At 37.9% G+C, this 22,195-nt stretch overlaps 3 protein-coding genes across 4 annotated transcripts; 1 reads left to right on the forward strand and 2 right to left on the reverse strand.

Annotated features, from left to right (window-relative positions):
• Positions 1–361: 361 nt before the first annotated feature.
• ubxn10 (UBX domain protein 10) lies at positions 362–1,060 on the reverse strand. The gene has a single exon (XM_041799048.1). The coding sequence runs from the start codon at positions 1,058–1,060 to the stop codon at positions 362–364; it is 699 nt and encodes a 232-aa protein (XP_041654982.1).
• A 2,008-nt stretch (positions 1,061–3,068) lies between these two features.
• LOC121517050 (ceramide-1-phosphate transfer protein) lies at positions 3,069–6,526 on the reverse strand. 2 transcript variants are annotated; one of them, XM_041798556.1, is made up of 3 exons: positions 6,449–6,526; positions 6,175–6,330; positions 3,069–5,677 (listed from the first exon to the last, which is right to left on the reverse strand). In XM_041798556.1, the coding sequence occupies exons 2-3, from the start codon at positions 6,306–6,308 to the stop codon at positions 5,155–5,157; spliced, it is 657 nt and encodes a 218-aa protein (XP_041654490.1). In that variant the 5' UTR covers positions 6,309–6,330; positions 6,449–6,526; the 3' UTR covers positions 3,069–5,154. The 2 variants fall into 2 exon arrangements, with proteins under 2 accessions (XP_041654490.1, XP_041654488.1); XM_041798554.1 differs by lacking the exon at positions 6,449–6,526 and having other exon boundaries at positions 6,175–6,420.
• A 1,406-nt stretch (positions 6,527–7,932) lies between these two features.
• On the forward strand, positions 7,933–22,152 carry ints11 (integrator complex subunit 11). Its single transcript, XM_041798910.1, has 17 exons — positions 7,933–8,145; positions 8,397–8,494; positions 9,339–9,412; positions 10,350–10,578; positions 10,689–10,787; positions 10,868–10,902; positions 10,982–11,120; positions 12,946–13,010; positions 13,395–13,584; positions 13,669–13,752; positions 13,834–13,923; positions 15,566–15,728; positions 15,819–15,929; positions 16,157–16,218; positions 16,774–16,916; positions 17,297–17,426; positions 21,738–22,152. The coding sequence occupies exons 1-17, from the start codon at positions 8,118–8,120 to the stop codon at positions 21,801–21,803; spliced, it is 1,806 nt and encodes a 601-aa protein (XP_041654844.1). The 5' UTR covers positions 7,933–8,117; the 3' UTR covers positions 21,804–22,152.
• The last annotated feature ends 43 nt before the right edge of the window (positions 22,153–22,195 follow it).

The following is a 22,195-nucleotide window of genomic DNA, read 5'->3' on the forward strand; positions in this document are numbered from 1 at the left end:
AATTCTACTTAAAAAAACACAAGAAAAAGGTGGTGCTCTTTAACTTCTCTTCCCTAGATGAGAACTGTTTTATCTGTAATTATGCAACATTCTGTCTCAACTACACAGGGTGTATGAAAACTGCAGGATAGGATTCCCTCATCACTCCTGCATAAGTTCCAAATTCCACTGGGATCAGCTTCTTTGGGGTTTATCAAGACATCCTCCTTACTTTCTATAAAAACTACACTTTACATCAAATTCTGTGCAACATTCTTCTTCAAAGTGAAAGTCAAACGTCCAAGACAAGAAAGAAAAATATATCTGAGTGCAGGAGGGCTTGAAATGACTTGGATTTCAACATCAAAACAGCCCTTCATCTCTATCCTGATTCCTTCTCCCCCTCACTGTCATTGTAAAAAATGCAAAGCACAGATTTGTTGATGATGCCACACTGGGCTAAAGTCATCTCCATGTCTGTGAAGGTCCTGCGTGGCACATCCATGGTCTCAATAGAAGCCTCTCCATACTGGACTCCATACCTGACCTCTGCGCTGGCTTTTACCTTCAGCAGGGTGTCTGCTGGGTCAAACTGCTGCTGAAACCTCCTGCCACATGGTGCTCTTATAGCCAGGAGCAAACTGCCAAAAGAACCAGATTCTTTGTTTCCCTCTGGTCCTGGATCTGGAGGAGGTTTTGGGTCCCTCTCAGAGATGCTGGGGGGGTGTGGCCCTTCATGATCACACAGGTGAAGATGGGCCGTTTGTCTCTCCAGGCCTCTCACCTCTGAATGCCTCCTCTCTATGGATGGAAGGACTTTGTACTTGTTTAAGGACTGAGGTGGAACAGCAGGAGCCTGCTGGAGCATCTGCAGGACTTCGTCCTGGCTCAGGTGCCCAGTCTGCCACATAATAGGCTGGGACTGAGAGCGGAGGTTTCTATCCGGCCTGCTGAAGTATGAAGGAGAGTCTGGAGACGTGGGTGACCTTTGGGTGCTGTAGTCCGTGTCAGCAGCATAGAAAGAACCATCCACTGGGGGTCTGCTTCGTCCCTTGGAGGATTTTGGCCGTGTTAAATGCATTGAAACGCCGTTATTTGTGTCCTTTCTTGCCGTAGAAAGTCGGTTCAAGAAGATTTCTTGCCTTCTTCAGTCCTTCGTGAAGCGTAAATAAAGTTTTTTCTACGTTAATATCGAACTCTTCCGCTCCCTTACGGCCGTTTCATGAGCTGTATCACGAAACTAAAAAACGGCTGAACTAAACATTAAGCTAAAACACAAGTTAAACATTAACGGACTGTTAAATCGTATCAATTTGGTCGTCTTTGCACTTTACCAACAGGAAGTGCAGTTTCTTGAGCGTCAGTGAAGTTGCCATGACAGCCTGGTTTCCCTTGACTACCATCTGAAGTTGAAGGCGGGGTAAAGACATCTGGTGGTCGAAGTGCGCAACTGCAGCGAACTTGTTTTTAAGGTACCTGATTATCAGGACAGGTGTGTCAAACTCAGTTTCAACCTGGACCACATCAGCGTTAATTGTGTCCTTAAAGTACCGGTTGTTACTGTAATACTAAATCAGCAACCAATTTGACTGTGTTTACTTATCTCCGGTTTTAGTCATATATTAATTAATAACAAGAACTGAAAGCCAAAAAAAAAAAAAAGATAAATAAAGGAAAAAATACATTGAACTGTGCAACTACAGTACAATTAATTTTGAAAATGTTTGGAATTGATAACTAATGCTAGTATTTATGTATGGAAATGCAAAAACTAGGGATGCACCATATTATTGGCATGATATCTTCATCCAAAGATACAAATATTTCTATAAAAATCTGCCTATATCAACTGTAAATATTGGCCATACAAACAAATTAGTTAGTGGAGTTCTACACTGTAAGACCAAACAGTTGAAGGTTGTTTTAAATAGTTTTTACTTAAAAATCCAAAATGACTATTTAAGCTCTGTTTATCTAAGTTGATTGAATTCATTTTTAATTTTAAGTAAACAGTACTCAATCATTCTAACTTTTGGCATTGTAATCAAATCATTAGACAATCATCCCTTAATCAGCAGAGTTTCCCAGAATGCCTTTGGGTATAAGACATTAGACACTATGGCTAAATAAGGCAAAGTAGACTGTTAAACTGAATTGCAATTCAGGGATAAATCAGTGGAAAAATCTGAGAACACAGAGAACTACACAAGAACTACACAAGCTGGAATCACAGGCATTATGGGCATTTTCTAACTGTACTTTTTAAAAAATATTTTATATATGCTTTCATCGAGGACTGTGTAAGACTTTTTTGATGATGGAAAATTAAACTAAACAATTTAATAACTAAGAAAACTGTTTTTTTTTTGTATCTAAAGAAAGTAAACTATTTTGACAAATGAGTAAAATAAGAAAAGTTAACTGTATCAACACTTTATACATAAAAAGGTTTATGCCACACTGTATTATGTTTGGGGGGGGGGTATGTTTGGTGCAAAGCCAATTTAAAAAGTCTGTTCCTATAGTTTGAAGTTTAGAATAAAAAAAATAAGCAGTTAATCCTGAAACATCACCCATCCATTTACAGCTGATATGCTTGGTCATACACTTCAGAGGAATCTTTATGGAGTTTTTTGCAGAACTAACAGACCTACCTCAACTTTAAATTGTTTTATTGAGACTGAAAATGTCGGTCTGAACTGTGGCAAGTTTATTTTTTTGCACTTAGAATAATTACTGCTTTTTTTTTATAAAAAACAATTTTTGTCAGGATTGTCTCAGCAAAATACCCTGCAAATCTGTTGTTCAACTGAGAGAATATATTTAATATTTAAAATATAAACTGGATTAGAGAGGGTCACATCATCATATAGTACTCTGTGTTGCTCACTGTATGCCAGCAGGATGTTACAGTGCTGTTTGAAACTCTCAAAAAGGCAAATAAAGCTTGGTTTGACTAAAACAAAATATGTAATCAAATAATTTTTTTTCTTTTTTTTTTAATAACTTAATGTCTTTATTTGACCGGTAGTTTCCAAACTTTTTCTGCTGCCACCCCTCAGCAGTTAAAATATTTTCAAGACCTCTCACTCATCACCATACATACATAAACATATATAGAAAGATGCTACACACAGTCACATTTATTGAGATTTTATCTCAAACATTGCCTGCAAGAAGTGCAGAATAGCAACAGCTACATGAACCTTCAGTGATGAAGTGCCCACTCTTTGCTCATTGTCAGTGCCCAGCTTTGAGCTGTATTTTGTTTTGATTGCAGCAAGGACAGAAAAACTATCTCACATTGGAAGGCTGTGACAAAAGGAAAGTTCTGGCTCTCTTCATTACCCAGCGTAGAGGCAAGATAGAACTTGTCACATTTTATTGTCTTTGGTTTAGTCATTGTGATGTCGGCTGTCGGTTGTTGGCCTTACATACATGTGGAAAGAACTCTTACAAATTGTCCCACGCCTCAGGAGTAGTGCTTAATGTTGTGAACTGAATTTATTTATTCCTGCCACCACAGGCAACTTCTAGCTCAGAACACTTGGTGGGGTTTTTTTCCAATTATAAAATTTGTATTTATGTATAACCATATCAATTAAATTATCAGCTAAAAACAGCATGACTATTAGAAATATTTGATTCCCGGGAAGAAATTCGTGCCCTAGAGTTTCTCATAAATAATTGAAATTTGAAGAAAAAAAGAGGTCAGAAATGTATGAATATGAATTAAACAGGATACACTATTAATACTCAAATATATAAAATAATATGGAGAAATAAGAATAAAAGTAAATAAGTTATTGGTATGTTATTTGTTGGATTGTTTTGCAGATAATTGTCAAGTTTGGGTGCTCAATTCAAACAAAATGAGAAGGGTATTCAAAGTTCCAACTGTCCCTAGTGACCACATGGGTCAACATAATGTAGTGGGGACACATCACTACATAGGATAGGCCTGTTAATTACAACCCTAGCTAATTTAAATGGCCTGCATGACTGAAGACTGTCACGGATACATGCAGCGAAGAATCATAATTATAAAACATCGTAAAACTGAACTTCTCTTTGGAGCGTCATTAAATATTTTGTTAGTTAAAATGTGAATTGATCACACGACCATAAAGCACATTGAAATTTGCTTTATTAAGCTACACTGTTTGTAAATTCTGTTTGAATTAATGGTGTTGTATATGTAATATAAAGTACAGTACATTCCTTTTAAAACAGCATACTGTTTTTACATCAAATAAAAAGTTGCATTGACCAAAAACTGTGAAGTTAACAACTCTAAGTCCACCACTAAAACTCCTGTTTCATAAGTTGCTGAAAATAACACATTGCAGATTGTAAAGATCCAAATTTCTGATACAGTTACTGATATTTTGGCTTATTCCATATTGTTGGTCCCATTTTAATGGCAAAAGAGGTATTTTGCAAATTGCTTATTTCCACATAAGGACATTGTAAGCAGCTTGTTCTTACCCGTCTTCAAACAAGGCTATAGAAATTAATGGGCTACCTGTAACAGATAGTTAATCTAGTACACGCTCAAATCAATCTTCAAGTGTTTATTTGCTACCTAATGTTTTGATTAGAATCACATCTAAGAATATCTCATAAAAAGGTCAAATTTACTGTAATGCCAAGTCAAATAAAGCTGCAAATTTGTTACAAGCTATGAAATATTTGGCCATTTTGCTTAAACATCATTAAAATTATGAATCAGTTTACAGACTAAATTTCAGATCAATTTTCTTTTGAACAGTGTATCAATTAACCAACTAATCCCTGCAGCTCTAAGTCTAAATATTGGAAAAACCTGGTCTCCTTTCTTGATGAACAATGAAAACTAACAGCTATTAGCAGTGATCAAAGAATCACTGGGCCTCACTCTGGTTCCCTTTGTGTTTTTAAATTAAAACAATCATTAAGAAGTGCATTAATAGGATTAAATATAAACATGCATTATAAATATCACTAGTTTAAACTAAAATTTGTAATGCAGTAGTAACAGATTAGCATCAGTGTGATAATGATTGTTTATATCTAACACTGTTCAGAGACTGATGAACACTTAAACCACTAAACAGGATTAGCAGCCAGCTTGACAGCCATACAGCAGGTACACATGGTAAATATTGGATCATGTAGATGTAAAAATAACAGCTGCTATGGTAAGTCAAGCATGTTATTTTGAGCATAAAGTTCCTCTGTGATTTGGTACACCTCAGAGATCAGAGGCAGAGCTTCCCCTAACATGGCCACAACCTGCTCAGGCGTGCCTACATTCATCACTTCGAAAAATGCCGGACGTCCAGGGAGCACACAAAAGGCCATGCCTGCAGCCTTTCGGACCAACCACGGGTGGTGCTGGGCGAGGGACTCATTGTAAGACTCTGCACACATCACAGACGTCTTGCTGTCCTCGCTGCTGGTGCGAAGGCGCTCCAGGAAGAGCTCCAGCCATCTCAGGGCACGGTGGAGCCTCAGGAGAGTACGGCAGCCGGACTCAGGGTGGTTTCCCCTCTTGGTAAGGTCCACTAGTCCACTATCAAGCTCGTATTTCAGCATCAACTGGATGGTGACATACTGGGAACCATTCTCTCCCTCCAGGTAGGCAACCAGGATCTTGATCTTGTTGACTGCATCCTTGGAAATGAAGCCAAAAACACTTCCCAAACTGTTCAGAAACCTAATAAAGAAATACATCAGAAACATTTATTAATACTTTTGTTCGGGTTGTTCTTGATTTCAGGTTTTTAAAATTTGACACAAGCCTAATAAAATTAAGCATTACTGATACCTCTTTTTTTCACCATGAAAACAAAAATAGGGGTCCAAGGCACCCAAAATAAGGTTATATCTTGTTTTAATAAACAAAAAATGCAGACAAACTCCTGCACATTGTATAAATTTCAAAAAACATGGTCAGCATAATGTTTTTTGTGCAATATAGGTAGTGTACATTAGATTTTTGTAATATTTGTTACATTCATTCATCTTCTACGCAACTTATTAAATAGATGCAGTTATTTGACCTCAGTGCTTTTAAAAATACAATCAATTCAATAAAATAGGGGAGAATACAGCGTACATATCACTAGCAGTCGTAATTTCTGAAAACCTCATCACATGATCCACCTGCATATGTCGAAACAAAACCAAAATATTTAATCTTGATGAACTTACTTTACAAGACCACGCCACCCAGCCACGTAGTGTTCAAGATAGACTTCTTTATTTTCCGACAAACACAGTTTGAAAGTTTCGAGCACCTCCTGTAAGCAGAATTTTTGATCTTCTGCAGCCACAGAATCAGCCATGGTATCCCTACGCGGAAGTGCTCTAAATAGAGGCGGAGAGGCAACAAATGAATGACTAGATGTAGCTAATGGATGCTAATAAACAGGAAGTGTCAACAAATGTGAAAAGTGACGTAACAAGTCAATAACAAGAGCATTACCCTTAGGAAAAGTTCAAAGTAACAGGGAAATTAGTCTTGCATCCATGCACCGACAGGTCATTCCTGCTCTAATCCGCTCCTACTGCGCAGACTCGAGCCGAGAAAACGGGAAATCAGAGACGTTGCCTTCAAAATAAGAGCTTTGTGATTGGAGGTGCTTGATAAAATACATTTTCCAGAACATATCTCAGTTTAAGCTGTATAATTTTGTATACAAGCCTATTAGAAGAGAGAAGACAATTGTGATGTGCAGTAATGCTGTTCAATATTGAAAAAAAAAAACCCTGTGGGATGTGAATTATCAATGAATGCATGGGAACTTCCATATCTTAATTTTTACTCAATATTTGTGTTAACAGAATTCAAAATAAATCAAAAACGTTTTGCATGTAGAATTCGTTTCAGTTAATCTGCAGGTAGCTGAAGCTATTTTTTAACTTAATTTGACTGCATCACAAAGGTGATAAGGTGATGGCAAAAGCTGGACACTTCTACTTCTTTTGGTCTCTTTTTACTAATTTGTTTATATCTATCACTTATTCTTTCTGTGTGGATGCTTTATTTTGATTTTTTTCATTTTAGAGTTGTCTACACAGATTCTGACAATGACAACAAAAATACAGGCTTCATTTTAAGTTTTATTCTGAATCCATCCACCCATCCATGTACACCTGCTAAGCAAGAATGCATTGGTAATTTACAATAAATTTAACTGTGATAAGCACAAGCGTTTGCAGTGAAATACAAGTGGTCCTATGGAAATGTGACTGGTAGTATGCAGGACTTTGGATATATACAACCCCATAGAGGTGTTGCCTGCCTGTATGGACTGCAATTTAAGCTTGAAAAAAAATTACACTCCTATATAAACTTTCCTCCATTCCTTTACATCTCATATTCAGAAAGGGGCCATTCACTCTTGAAATGCATTTATTTTTCAAAAGTATTATCACAATTTTGTAAATGCAATCAAACAAGGCACTTCAAAACATCAGGAGATTGATAACAGATATGAATAAAAATGAATTCCAAACAGGAGAGCTAAATAAGTAAATGTAACAATATAAAATAATAGATATAAAGGACAGAAAGAAGTATGAAAATAAGAAAAACCAGAAATATAGGGCTAGCTCAAATGAACTTGAACCTTTTGATGAATAAGATAATTTCAGGCCTTTTTTTTTTTTGTCTTTCACATATTTCAGTGATTTAGTCAAATGCTTAATCCATTCTACTAGTGGTTCAGATTGGGTTTAGGTTTGAAGTGTATGGATTTCTAAATAAAGAATTCTCTAAGCAAAATCAGTGCATTAAAACAGGCTCCAAGTTTCCACCCACGTGAAAAATACTAAACTTCGTGTTTTTCATTGTCACGGGCAACAGGTAGCCATTTCTGCACGTCGATCTGGAATGTACGTACATAAATTCACAGCTTCTAACATTGGTTGAAATGTATCTTATTTTGAAAACCATTCCCGGAAGCTAAGCATTCACTTCGTGTGTGTTGACTGTAGTGAGACGTACGTTGTGAATAACCCACATGCATACAAGTTAGACAATCAACGTTTCCGTGTAAACAAGAGTTGTACGTAGAAACCGGTTTAACCGCCCGGTCCAACTGACCGTGGGTCCTCCCTCTTGAAACAAAAGTTTGTCCCGATGAGAAAATATGCCTGAAATAAAAGTAACACCACTGGGTGAGTAGCGGCTAACTAGCATCTGCAATGCTAGTTCCGTCAACAATAAACAACTTTACACTTTTAACATTTAAGTTCACTGTCTCCATCTAGCCATCTGCATAAGTTATGAAGGTATTAATGTAAATATCTGGAGCCTGCAAGTCTAAAGCCCTCCGGTTTAATTTTGCAGTTAGCTGGTAAGCTAACTTAGTTGTGCGTTTCATGACTGTTTTAAGCTATGTGATGAAGTTAGCTGCTCTCTCTCCAAGGTGCTGGACAGGATGTCGGGCGAAGCTGCATCCTCGTCTCCATCGGAGGAAAAAACATCATGCTGGACTGTGGGATGCACATGGGATACAATGATGATGTAAGTGACTAGTTCAATTTTAAATCCAATGCTGCCTTCAGAGAAAATGAGAGCATTGTACAGGCATTGACAACGTCTTTGTGTTGTCATGACAACGAGTAGGAGTTTGCCTGTATGTTTAGTTAATAAAATACAAGAAAGGGGGGCCTTGGACGTTTATATTTGATGCTGTGGTGTCGAACTGGTATCAGTACTATTTGAGTTTTATTACAGTTACATCAAAATAGAACAAAAAAATTGCATTATGACAAGCAAGTGTGCCAGAATAAAGTTTTCCTGTGGTTATGCTTCATTCTAATTCTGTCACAGTCAACCTTCACATAAAACACACGGTCAAAAGGTTAGAGTGTTTGATGAGTTTTTTTATGATAATTCACAGTATGTTATGGTGCACTGGTGTATAAATGCAGACATCAATATCTGCCAGCATCAGCTGTTTCAGGGAATACTGAGGCTTGCACCGATGTTGGTTGCCAGTTGGCATCTGCTGTGTTGCATCAGTTTAATGAGGCCTAACTGCTGATTCAGAAACATTTTTTCAAATTAGGCAAATTAAGTCAGCTGTTGAACAAACAGATTTGTTTTCATGGTCAGACGGGACTGAAAATATCGTCAATTTGGAATTATTTCACTGTCTTTGAGGAAGATCAGCAACAGGCGTGTTCCAGTGACATATTAAAAGGAAGGTCTAGTTGAAACAATTTTAAAAAGCAATTTCCATAGCTGATTTGAAGAAGAGACACAAATAACCACAAATAAGTAAACTAAAACACTAATATCAGTTCCAGTTTTCACAATCACTGATGTTGTATCAACTAAATACATGGTTTTTTTTTCATTGCAGAGGCGTTTCCCAGACTTTTCATACATTACCCAGAATGGGCGTCTGACAGAATTCTTGGACTGCGTTATCATCAGGTTTGTAGCCACAGGCCGGACTTGAACCGAGGCTGCCCACGTATGTGAAACATGACTTACCCATCAGGCCATCTGCGCCCCTGATAATACTGTTTTAACTAAAGAAGAATCTGGTGATATAACCCTCATTTTATGCCTCCGTGCTGATAAAAGCCGAGGCCAAAGTCCTGAAGTCAAAAGACTTTGGAAGTCAAGGGTCAAAGGAGTTCACAGTGCTTTATGTTCAGCCCTTGCTTTCCAGACCTTTCTTGTTAACATAATATTGTTTGAAGCTATAAGGGGTTTTTGTCAGATTTTGCACAAATGCTTGTCCTGACTCAAGGATGAACTGTTTACATTTTGGAGGTTAAAGGTCTAGGTCAATGGGCTTTCCTTGCGTGTGAATACAATATCTCAAGAGAGAAATTTTCTTCAAACTTTGCACAATTGTCCACTGAGACTCCTCAAGGATGAACTGTTTGGAAATTTAGATGTCAAAGGTAAAGGCTATTAGGCTTCATTATTAGCCCTTACTTCTAACATTTGTAGCCCAGAAAACACCCCAACCCTTCTTCTTGGTCCACCACTCTACTTTTATTGTCTGGCATTTGGAAACTTTGCAGGGGCATATAATTGCCAGTGCCAGGGGTTATTTATAGGTAGTTATAGGTTTCAGGCCTCTCGGCATGACTTTCCAACAGTCTGTAACACTGATGTTGGGGTTACGATGTGTCATTCTTGGTGTGAAAATTCAAGCAGCTTGGCTTGCTTCAGTGGCTTGATAAGTAATCATCAAATGATTAAGCACAATGAGTCTGTGCTGAAATTTAACATGCAACATAGGCTAACATGGGATAGAATGGCTGCCATACATATATAGACGCTGAAGATGTGTTTCATTTTTTACAAAGCTATTAACATTTGTTTTTATCCACTTACACTCTTGTTCTTTTCTCAGCCATTTCCACTTGGACCACTGTGGCGCTCTGCCCTACATGAGCGAGATGGTCGGCTACGATGGACCCATCTACATGACCCATCCTACCAAAGCCATCTGTCCCATTTTGCTGGAAGACTTCAGAAAAATCACCGTCGACAAAAAGGGAGAAACCAACTTCTTCACATCTCAGATGATCAAGGACTGCATGAAAAAAGTGATACCTTTGAACCTCCACCAAACTGTCCAGGTGCAACGCTCGTGTCATTTCTGCTGTTTCCATATCTCTTAATCATGTGTACCCCAGCTGCTTGACTCTTTTGATGGCAACTCACACTGTTTCTGTTGTACTGCTGGCAGGTGGATGATGAGCTGGAGATCAAGGCGTACTATGCAGGCCATGTCCTGGGAGCTGCCATGGTGCACATCAAAGTGGGATCAGAGTCAGTGGTCTACACTGTGAGTAAACAAGTCTGCACTGACTCAGAATCATTGAATTTAACCACTCAGATCTAAGAGTAATGTCTTTTATTTTTCAGGGCGATTATAATATGACACCTGACAGGCATCTAGGGTAAGTGGCTTTTATTTTATCTTCTGGACTTCTTTTCTACTCTTAGTACAGTCTCATCATATTTATGTTGTGTTTGCAGTGCTGCATGGATCGATAAGTGCCGACCAGACATCCTCATCTCAGAGTCGACATATGCAACCACCATCCGTGACTCAAAGAGGTGCAGAGAGCGGGACTTTCTGAAGAAAGTTCATGAATCCATAGAAAGAGGAGGAAAGGTATTCTACAGTCATTTGTAGTCTATTTTTTGTGGAGGGAGTTTAAGTTTTTATTATATTGTGAATAGATGGTTTATAGAAGTGAATGCAGGAACAGTTAAGACTAATTTATGCATCCTGTGTCATAGCATATGCTGTAGGTTTGCATAGCCTTGAACACTACGAGTGTAGCCTGACATGCTTCTTCTCAAAAATGTACCTATGTGTTGAAGTGACACGTGATTGGTCTGATTGGTCGCATTGGGTGACTTCTAGTCAATATGTCTGCAGACATGTTGTGCACAGGGATTGAAATCAATTAATTTTCATTGAAGATGATAACCTATTTGATGCTCTACATTGATCTGAGTCTTTATTGTTACTACAACCCCAATTCAAGAAATGTTTTGGCACTGTGTCAATGTGAATAATTATGTATCTCGTAAACCCACATTACATGAACAACATTCATTTTGAGTTTAATGGCAGCAACATGTCTCAAAAAAGTAGGGACAGGACTCTATTTACCATTGTGTAGCACCCCATCTTCTTTTAACAACTGTCTGAACATGTCTGGGATGTGAAGAGACCAGACGCTGGTATTTTTGGAGAGGAATGTTGTCCCATTCTTGTCTGATGTAGGATTCTAGCTTCTCAACAGGTCTTATTTGCTGGATTTTTTGTTCTAAGGGATGCCAGATGTTGTACCATACCGTCGTGGTGAAGAGGGAGCTGAGCAGGAATGCAAAACCCACAATTTACCAGTCAGTCTTTGTCCCAACCCTCACCTATGGTCATGAACTCTGGGTAATGACCGAAAGAACAAGATTGTGGGTTCAAGGATCTCGAAGTAGAGCCGCTGTGGAGGTCTTCCGGGCACGTCCAAGTGGAAGGAGACCCCGGGGTAGACCAAGAACTCGCTGGAGGGATTATATATCTCATCTGGCCTGGGAACTTCTCAGAATCCCCCAGGAGGAGTCGGAAAATGTCCCTGGGGAGAGAGATGTCTTGGTTGACTTGCTTAGCCTGCTGCCAATGCGATCCAACCCTGTATAAGCAGAAGAAAATGGATGGAGATGTCAAATGTTTAATAGTGGTAACTCCTTTACTGCAAAGTCATGCTGAGTCAGGCTGTTGTGATGGATGCTATGTATGATTTAGCATTGTCTTGCTGAAATATGCAAGGGTTTTCTTGAAAGAGACATCTTGATGTGAGCATATGTTGCTCTAAAACCTCTATGTACTTTTCAGCATTGATAGTGCCTTTGCAGATGTGTAAGCTGCCTACGCCATAGGCACTTATGAACCGCATACCATCAGAGATGCAGAATTTGGATTTATCTGGCTAAGATTTAACTTACATTTGTGGATGGCAGGGTGAACTGTGTTGACAGTGATTTCTGGAAGGATTCCTGAGCCCATGCAGTGATTTCCAGTACAGAATCAGGCCTGTTTTTGTCTGTTTGAAGCATTATTTTTTACCATTTTCACCGTTTATAGAAGCTGCCGCTACCAGTAGAGATGTGCTCAGCTCTGGACTAAAAGCTACTTTCTCATACAGTTTTTATCTTTCCTGTTTATTCTGTGTATGCTGTATTAATCACACGCATAAGCACTATAATATGAGGTTTTTATACATGCTAAAGGACCATTTCAATTTAATTCAATTTAAAAATGTTATCATTCCCTCAAAGGGCTGTTGCTTTGGAGCAGCTTGTACATTAAACAGATAAGGGCAATTGCTATCAGACAATTTCTGAGTCTCGTTCTCTGCCTATATTGAAGTATTCCACAAATTCAGTGTATTTCTTTCAAAGGTGTATTCACTTTTCTTTTATCTTTTCAGGTTCTTATTCCAGTGTTTGCCCTTGGAAGAGCACAAGAGCTCTGCATCCTTCTGGAGACATTTTGGTAAAGCTATTCATTTTAAATCAAGCTCAAAAGTTAAACATGTTTTTATCTTCTAAAAAAAATCATCATTACAGGTTTGTGAATGTGATTAAGCCTGTTAAGCCTTTAATGGGAACAGGACAGTGATGTGGGCAGATAATTACTATTCTCTGGCTGAGTAATATCAGAAATTAAAGCTAATAACGTTAATGATAAAGGGCCGTTGTGGTGCTCTTGAAAATGATTACTACACACAACAGGTCACAATTTGTCAGGTTTAAAACATTTTCCTTAAATAGCCATATTCATCTAATGAGGTTTGAGGACATAACCGTGGTGTATGAACTCTTTGATGGTAAGTGGTGACTCATTTAGTGACAGTAATTATCTCCTCTCACCCACCAGGGAGAGAATGAACCTAAAGGCCCCGATCTACTTCTCCACTGGGCTGACGGAGAAGGCGAATCATTACTACAAGCTCTTCATAACGTGGACCAATCAGAAGATCCGTAAAACCTTTGTACAGAGAAACATGTTTGAATTTAAGCACATCAAGGCCTTTGATCGCTCTTATGCTGATAATCCTGGACCCATGGTGAGTAGAGCTATCTCTCTAGTAATTTTTTATGAAGTTTTATATTCAAATGGCTTTGAATTTCAACATTATGCACACATCTAGGTGGTGTTTGCTACTCCAGGGATGCTGCACGCTGGTCAGTCTCTGCAGATCTTTAAGAAATGGGCTGGCAATGAGAAGAACATGGTGAGTATTGCAAGGGAATGAGTATGTTCCTAGAGATAACAGTACTTGAAAGGCAACTTATTACACCATTTTTCTTTTTAGGTCATCATGCCAGGGTATTGTGTACAAGGAACAATCGGTCACAAGATCCTAAATGGACAGAGAAAACTTGAGATGGAAGGGAGAGCAACAGTAAGAGTTTATTTCCATGCTCATCTGTGTTACTTTTGGTGTTGTGCTGCTTTTCAAAAACAGAAGTCGGGATGAAAAAAATTGTCCAATTTTGTTCTTCTTCTTCTTTTTGTATTTATTTTTTAAGTTTCATGTCTTTATTGTAGATAGGAAAATGGATAAAGTTGAAAACTGGGAATGGAGAGAGTGGGGATGGAGAAAGTGTGAAAGGAGCTGCGGAGGGGGTGCTTAGGCCACCAGATCCAAAAATTTTGCCCAAATTTCAAAATATCAAAATGTCTTAACTTTGAAAAAAAGTGTGCCAAAGTTTTAAAATAAATGTGATGTTATTGTATTCCCCAGACCCCCAAAATTTATTTGATTACAATTTTATGAATGCTAGTGTCATCTTCGGTTGTCAGAGTTTTTGATACTTGAATAGTTATAGTTTACTGTGTTTTAAACCCAAAAATCTCTTTGTTTTTAATGATCCATAATATGAAAAAGAACAGAAATTATTGTTATATTTCTCACCATAAACTGCTGTAAGAGAAACAGCAAAGGGCTAAATTATACTAATACATTTGCAATGTTTGGGTACATTTTTTGGTTATTAAAAACAAACAAAAAAAAATGTATCGAATTTGGAAGCTTATAACTTGTATTCTTGTTGCTGCGGTACCAAAGCAGGTGTTGGTTTTGTTTGATTTTTATTAGAAGAATTAGCCTTGCAAAGGCAGTGGATTGGCCTCATTGCATGTCTGTAATCTGGCAGATTCATCTTTTACACCTTTAACATGACATACTTGTTCCTGGTCAGGGAATGACCTAACCAGTGAGGGTCATTTAAGGAGAAAGAGGCAGTTGCTAGGTGACTGCACGCTTGCAAACAATGACAGCCAGGGAAAAGATCAGCATGGATGCAGCTATAGCAGCAGTTTTTATCAGAACTGATCATTTCTTTGTTAAAGAAGAGGAAAGAACCACACTGAAGCTTTTTCTTGATGGAAAGGATGTTTCTGCCCCTCTCCCATCCAGCTTCATCAAGAATTAAGTTTACCAACCAGCTCCACTGATGGTAAAGAATTAAATACTGACATGACAATGCTGCCTGTCAAACTTGCATTACATAGTTTACGCCTTGGTGGCATCACACTTCTTTTTTTGCCTTCCCAAACACTGTCCATGGGCTGTTGCCCTGCTGGATGTGAAATATACCTCATTCCATAGTTACGTGAATCAGCCCATCTGGGCTATCGGGTTATAAAATCGTATCAGAGTTTAAAAATGTTGTACCCTTGGCTCTCACTTCTTATTTATTACAAAAAAAAAAAAAAAAAATCAAAAGGAATTCATCTTTAAGTAAATTGTCTAATAGAGCCGATTAGAGGATAGTCCAAAATATCAAACTATTCTTTTTATAAATGATAACTTAGTTGTGGATTATTTTGATCTTGTGAAGTAAAAATGAAAAGAGAGAAAAAAAATAATCATACAGATATAAAAATATACAGATACAAAAGCAAAGTGAAAACAACACTTAATCATTTGGTTTACATATCCATAAAGTACCGAATAGAGATTGATTGATTTATGATCAGTGTTAAAAAAAAACACACTGACAGATCGATCAACTCATATTTTCATGTTTTTTTTTTTGCAGTTGGATGTGAAGCTACAGGTGGAGTACATGTCCTTTAGTGCCCATGCAGACGCTAAAGGCATCATGCAGCTCATCCGCATGGCCGAGCCTCGGAACATGCTTCTTGTGCACGGAGAGGCAGCCAAGATGGAGTTCCTCAAGGGCAAAATAGAGCAGGAGTTCAGTAAGTGCATTTCTATCCATATTTGTCAGAAGCAGAAATGTACTGGTCAGTTGGAGAAAGTTTGTTAATTTTGCTGTCTTTAAACAACAGGTATAGACTGCTACATGCCAGCCAATGGGGAGACAGCGACTGTGACTACGAACCCCAGCGTGCCTGTGGACATTTCACTCAACCTGCTCAAGAGGGAGATGGCTCTCGGAGGTATGATTTGATTGTTGAAAAGCCTTAGGAATTGACTTTCTTACTTCACGGCTAAAAACTGTTAGAATTATCAAAGGTAACACTGGTTTGGATTAGATGTGGGACAAATTATCAGCAGGCAAGTTATCACCTTGACTCACGTTGCAAATTCTATTAAAGTGCTGCCTATTTTCAGTGGTATTATTTCCTTCTTTATTGTTCATATTTTGATGTTTGTTGTTTTTAAGGGCCTCTTCCTGACCCCAAAAAACCTCGGATCATGCATGGAACTCTGATCATGAAAGAAAATGTAAGTCTGATTTCACTCAACTATGAGTACTTCTAACCAAGACCTAGTGCTGAAAGTTAATTGCTGTTTATTGCTGTAGCAATTTGTACAACTATATGCAATTAATACAACTATACAATGACTTAAGTTCAGTCAGGACCACTTTGTCAAGTAACACACATGATATGTGGTCAAAAATAGTTTTCTCTTTTTTAGAAGTTGTAAATTTGCACTTATTGCTGTTGTTCATAGGTGGCTGTTCTGGGAAGGAGGAGGGTTGTAACAATTGGGCTTGTGTGAGATCAGCTGATCTCAATTATATAGCAGTGCTTGATTCCATGGCTCAACTACTGCTATATTCGATTTACTGTAACATGTTTTAAATAAGCAATTTTGTATAGATATGGATTTAGTGTGCCTTGAAATTTTGGCCTGATCTTAGGTGTGCCTTGGGTAAAAACAGGTAGAAAACTACTGGCATAAAGTACCATAAGTTTCGTGAGAGCAGCTCGTTAAAGGCGGCCAGCTTATTCTAAAGGTTGATATTTCCTGTTTTTGATTTTTCTTTGGCCACAGAGTCTGAAGCTGGTATCCTCCGAGCAGGCCCTGAAGGAGCTCGGCCTCAATGAGCATCAGCTGCGCTTCACCTGCCGCGTGCAGCTCCAGGACCCACACAGCGACACCGACACTCTCCACAGAGTCTACACACACCTCAAGAGGTGAGAGAAGCACTGTAGGAAGATAAAGGTCACAGGATTTCCTGCATTTACTGACTAATCAGAATTATTTCACAAGTCACCCACGCTGGCCACTTCTTCACCCACCTCTTGGTAACAATGTCACTGTTGTGTAAACAAACAAGGTGGTGTTAACTAACAGGGTATTCTCTTTTTTCTCATGTCTTTAACTGTAATTATGATGTACTTCTACCAGGTGGTGTGTCATTTATTTTTTTTTTTATAACCAAATGATTTTGATATGGGAGATTTTTTTAAACTCATAGGTCAAACTACTTTACATAGCTCATAATCTCATATCTTCTGCATTTTAAAGGTGTGATGATGTTATGACACCTTGTTTTCCTGTTTCTGTTCTTCAGCGTGTTAAAAGGTTACACCATCCAACACCTCCCTGACGGTACAGTCATGGTGGAGTCCATCGTCATCAAAGTCTCCTCCTCCGCCGAGGACAACAACTCCAAAGTCCTACTGCTGTCCTGGAGCTATCAGGTAAGATAGTTCTTTATTTAAAGGCAAGTTAAACTTTCAATGTCATCTGCATTATTGCTTCTTAACTGTTAGTATAGAAAGCAATATTGTGTCATGGAGTTGCTTTCAGTGGGTTGTGAATCTGTGCTTAGAAAAAACATCTGGCAACGAATCTATGATGTACAGAAGACCTAAGAAGACACACATCTGTATCTTTAATTTGACCTGATTTTCCTATAATAGCAAGACATTTTTGAGATCTCGAGTTTTTGTCTCATTTTTTGGGATAGCGAGCTGAGTGTCCCTTTATAATGTGCTTATTTTTATTGAGTTCTCTTGAAAACAGCCAAAATTTGGTATGTTTTCATGAGTAAAACAAATGCACCCAATGAGGTCCTATGAGTCACAATGTCTTACTTAGGAGGTGGTGGTAGCTTTCTGAGGCTAGACTAGTTTGACCCACTGTTTTAGATGGTCTTCAAATGTCTTTGACGCCATACTTGTTTTACTGTCTTGATGTCGAGCAGGATTTCTTTTCCCAGAAAGGCAGGCTAAAAATAGCCACAGTATTATATAAGACCCAAAAAAACTGATATGCCAGCCATAAGGCCACAATAAAGTCAAAGCAAGTTAGTAGTCAAGAGATACGTCAATTTTCTTGTAGCAAAGCTTCATTCCCATGCCAAGAGTCCACTTCTGATCCTGTACTGGAGTAAGATTTGCAAATTGATCCAAATACATTGAAGAATCGCAAGTTAAACAGGTGATAAAAGCAGTTAGACATTCTATAATCTCCCATTTCCATTTTAATTCTTGTTTTTCAGTTTAACTTATTTTAAATTGATGAGAAATGTCAATCTTAAGTTTAATCCTAAAGGGGAAACTAAACTTAAAAAAAGGTTCTTGAAGATTTTTCACCTTTCCTCTGAAAGGCTTCAAACTTAGAGGCCAAAACTAGAAATATAAGCTGCAGACCGCTGAATGCTAATGATCCTGGTGGTGTATATAGGTACCTTAGCATCCTCATCTCGTTCTTCTATCTTATCTGTTTGTAGCTTGTCACTCAACCAGTAATAATGCATTATATAACCACCAATAATGTTCACTCCTAATGTATTATATAACCTCCGACAGTGGTCGCCACAGCAATGGAGCTGAGAGGATTTATGTATGAAGGAAATAATTTTTTTCTCTCATTTCCATAATGATGGCAGGACTCTGGGTTGTTGGCACCTTAAGATAAAACCAAAGGGGCCGTAAGTTAGCCCCTGTGGTACCTATATGGTCTATTTTGAAGCAAACTTTCCTGTGCTAAAAAATATAGCTAATTTCATATAGATGTGTCCTTAAAAGGGACATATTTTACCCTTTTAAGACAAGTTTATATTGATCTCAGAGTTCCCCAAAAAATGCCCGTGAAGTTTGTTGCTGGAAAAATACTCCAGTATTGGATTTTTGCATGTCTAACAACCCCTCTGTTCCAGCCCTGCTCAGAATGAGCTGTTTCTGTGTCTGTGGCTTTAAGCGTAACTGATCTGTCTGACCACACCCCTGACCACACCCCTCTCAGAAAATGGATATGGCACTCCTGATGTTAGAATGTTAAAGACACTTTTATCCAAAGTTAAGGACCTGCCTGGGAGGGCTATCCAACATCTCAGCTGGCAGCAGAGAGGACGATCAGGAGAGGAGGGCGGAACTTTCTTCCAAGCAGGGAGGGCCAACCGAACCTGGGGGCAGGGCTAACTCCCTACATGACATCATGAGGGGAAAATCTGAGAACGGCTTGTTTCGTAGTATTAGATTAAAACTTTATAAAGTGATTTATAACCCTGAAAGAAACAGTTTTTATCCTATTTAGGTGATCAAAATCTATCAAAATGCTAATAATAAATTCAAGTTTGATGTTAAAAAAGTATGCACTACATGTTTTTTCACTTCCTGGAATTTGGTTGTTTTTCTCACTAACTAGTGGATCATATTTTTATGTTGGCTATACAAATAAGAAATTGAAAGCCAGTTATATGCATACATAAATGAACAAGAATTATAACAAAAAATACTTTAAATATTACTGTAAAAGCCACCAGATATGTGCAAAAACATCTTGCATGATTTTAGCTGATTTGCATGTGCAAGTGTGATTTTCAAAAGCCTTCTGTGGGGTGTGGTCTTGCCTACAGGAAGTGATTATGTGTTTACAGGTTATGGTTTTAAAAAGATATGTAACAGATGATTAAGACCCTTTTAGAATATTTTGATTATTATAAAGTTGAGATCCTTCCTAGGAGCAGTGCCCCACATAAAGGGGGAAAACAGAGTAAAGCTTTCAGGGGCCCAGTGTCAAGGAGGGGCCTATGGAGGTTAGCAAAGACATGGTCCATCCTGAATGTAAACAATTTATTTATAACTTAAATACCCAACACATTACCACATATATACTTACAAAATGCACAGGTGGGACAAAAGAAACCTCCAGGAGCTTATTAAAAAAACACCAAAATTGATATGAAAACATCTGAGACGTCCTGTCACAAAATACAGACAAATCCAGGTTCATATAAAGACTGGAGGTAGGAGGATAAAACCTGTTTCAAATGCAGACCCCTCTTTATTTCAGTTATGCAGGAGGAACCAGTGAACGTGGCTTGAAATGCTCCTGTGCTGGATTAAAAACCTCTTTAATCAAAACAAAACTAAGGACGCTCAAATCATGTCAACACTGTTTCCTGTCCCAGGTTCATTTCGCAACAGTGTTGAGTTTGTTATTTGGTGAAATTCAACCTTACCGCTCTGCTGGGGGGGATACAAAGTCATTTGCTTGAGGGTGGGTTTGATGAACCAGAGAAAATGAGAGTCTGGGTTTCAAAGCGTGACTTAAAGATGAAAGTAGAGGAAGGGGAAATCGTCTGTTAACCATACAGTTAATATGCAATGGAAGGAAAGCAGCTCCTGTGGTTTTAAATGTTCCGTGCAAAGCACAGAGAGCAATACTGTGAAAGCCTTTCTATTTCTGCCCCGCTGGCACACATTTTCTGACACATTTTGTTTCCAAAAAATTACTTTAATATGCGGCTTCTGCTTACTTGAACAAGGGATCAAAATTTTCTTTTAATATTCACGAAAAGGTAGCCTTAATTTTAGGTATAAACAATAATGGATTTTAGCCAATATTCAATTTGTCATAATTTAGAAATGTATTTTAGCAAATAAATAAATATCATTCAGACCTAGATCTTCGTCAAGAAAAGAAGACTTCAGCTGGAATACATCTGTTGATCCTGACTAAAACTCTACAAACATTGCAAACCCTGATGACCAATCAGTAACGAGCACTATAGCCCTGCTCAGTGTAAAACATCATAATCTGTCTGCTTCACTGGAACTCAAATACTACAAGAAAGCTCACCATGGTAAAAGCCTTTACTCATATGCACATTTGCACTCATTAATCTATTAACTGTTACTTAAATCAGTGCGGTAAAATGCCTGAACTTGTATGCATATTTGCACTAATCAGCTATCTTAAATGATCTACCTCATGTAAACCTGCCCACATCCTTTCATGTTTTATACTTTGATAATGTCTCGTCTAAGGTCTTGCACCCTTTGTAATCTTGCAACCATAATATAAGTGCATACAGATTTGTATATAATCCAAATAGTACCTACAAGAGCTTGTACATGTTTAAATCTTGTTTTTTTAATACTTTGTTCAGTTAATTTAATTTTTCATATTTAATGCTTAATTCCTGTACATTGAGAGCAAAGTTAACCAGAGTCAAATTCCTTGTTGCATAAGCACACAGGGCCAATAAAGCTGATTCTAATTCTGAACTTGTTGGTACGTACGGCCAATGTTTACGGCTGATATATGGATTGTTAAAATTAGCAGAAATTTTCATATCTGTACCAATAATAAACTTTTGATATATTCCGATATGCAGATAACATTTTGCATCCCCACTAAATCATTTGAAGGTTGTAGAAACATCAAGTTAGACTTTAATTTTCCAGTTTACCTCAAAATTTCTTGACCTTGAAAATTCAATCCCGATGGATTTTATTACCACGTCACATCAATAAAACTCTAAAATCATTAAAAGTTACGATGGTGAAATGTTTTCCATGATCTTTTTGCTTTATTTGGCTCACATTTTGGCACATATTTTCTCCTTTGAGCTTCTTTATCTTTACCTTTGGTGTGTTTTGTATTTCACTACTTTGGCTGAGTATTGCTAAACCATTTACCATATTCCATAATCTTTTTATTTTAAAGTAAAATTACAGTGCTTTATTATCTGACTTACTGTTTCTTTTCTCTCTCTCCAGGATGAAGACCTGGGCAGCTTCCTCTCATCTCTACTGAAAAAAGGACTCCCATCTGGGCTTTGCTAAAATCAGCCTTTGGTCCTAAAACTGTGAACATTTGAAGAAGAACTCACACTGAACAGCACTCAAACACTGAACTGTTTTTAGCCTTTATTTCTAAGGGCTAGAAAGTGCAGAAAACGTCAGATTCTTACCTGTAAAGTTCAATAGCAAGGCTGAATTGGCTCTCTTCCTCTGTTAGGATAGAGGACTTTGCAACACCAATTTTCACAATTTCAGCTAAGACTGGCTAGTTCTTATTTTTAGAAATATGGCAGACCCGTTTGTGAGCTCCTTTGGCTGGGCAGAACAATTTAAAGATAAGAACCTCAATTTTTTTCCCCCATTTATTGTCATGTGCAAAGCCAGTTTGAATAAACAATTTTATAGAAAAGTCTATTTTTTTGACAGTTGCCTAA

Source organism: Cheilinus undulatus, linkage group 11 (genome assembly GCF_018320785.1).
Source record: "Cheilinus undulatus linkage group 11, ASM1832078v1, whole genome shotgun sequence".
NCBI classification, from domain to species: domain Eukaryota; kingdom Metazoa; phylum Chordata; class Actinopteri; order Labriformes; family Labridae; genus Cheilinus; species Cheilinus undulatus.

Bases quoted from the DNA above. Each gene is read 5' to 3' on its own strand.
- ubxn10 (XM_041799048.1), bottom strand. From the start codon at position 1,060: ATGCATTTAACACGGCCAAAATCCTCCAAGGGACGAAGCAGACCCCCA.
- LOC121517050 (XM_041798556.1), bottom strand. From the start codon at position 6,308: ATGGCTGATTCTGTGGCTGCAGAAGATCAAAAATTCTGCTTACAGGAG. The intron at 5,678-6,174 runs GTAAGTTCATCA...TTTCTTTATTAG, and splicing joins GGGTGGCGTGGTCTTGTAAA to GTTTCTGAACAGTTTGGGAA.
- ints11 (XM_041798910.1), top strand. From the start codon at position 8,118: ATGCCTGAAATAAAAGTAACACCACTGG. The intron at 13,585-13,668 runs GTGAGTAGAGCT...GCACACATCTAG, and splicing joins CTGATAATCCTGGACCCATG to GTGGTGTTTGCTACTCCAGG. The intron at 17,427-21,737 runs GTAAGATAGTTC...CTCTCTCTCCAG, and splicing joins TGCTGTCCTGGAGCTATCAG to GATGAAGACCTGGGCAGCTT.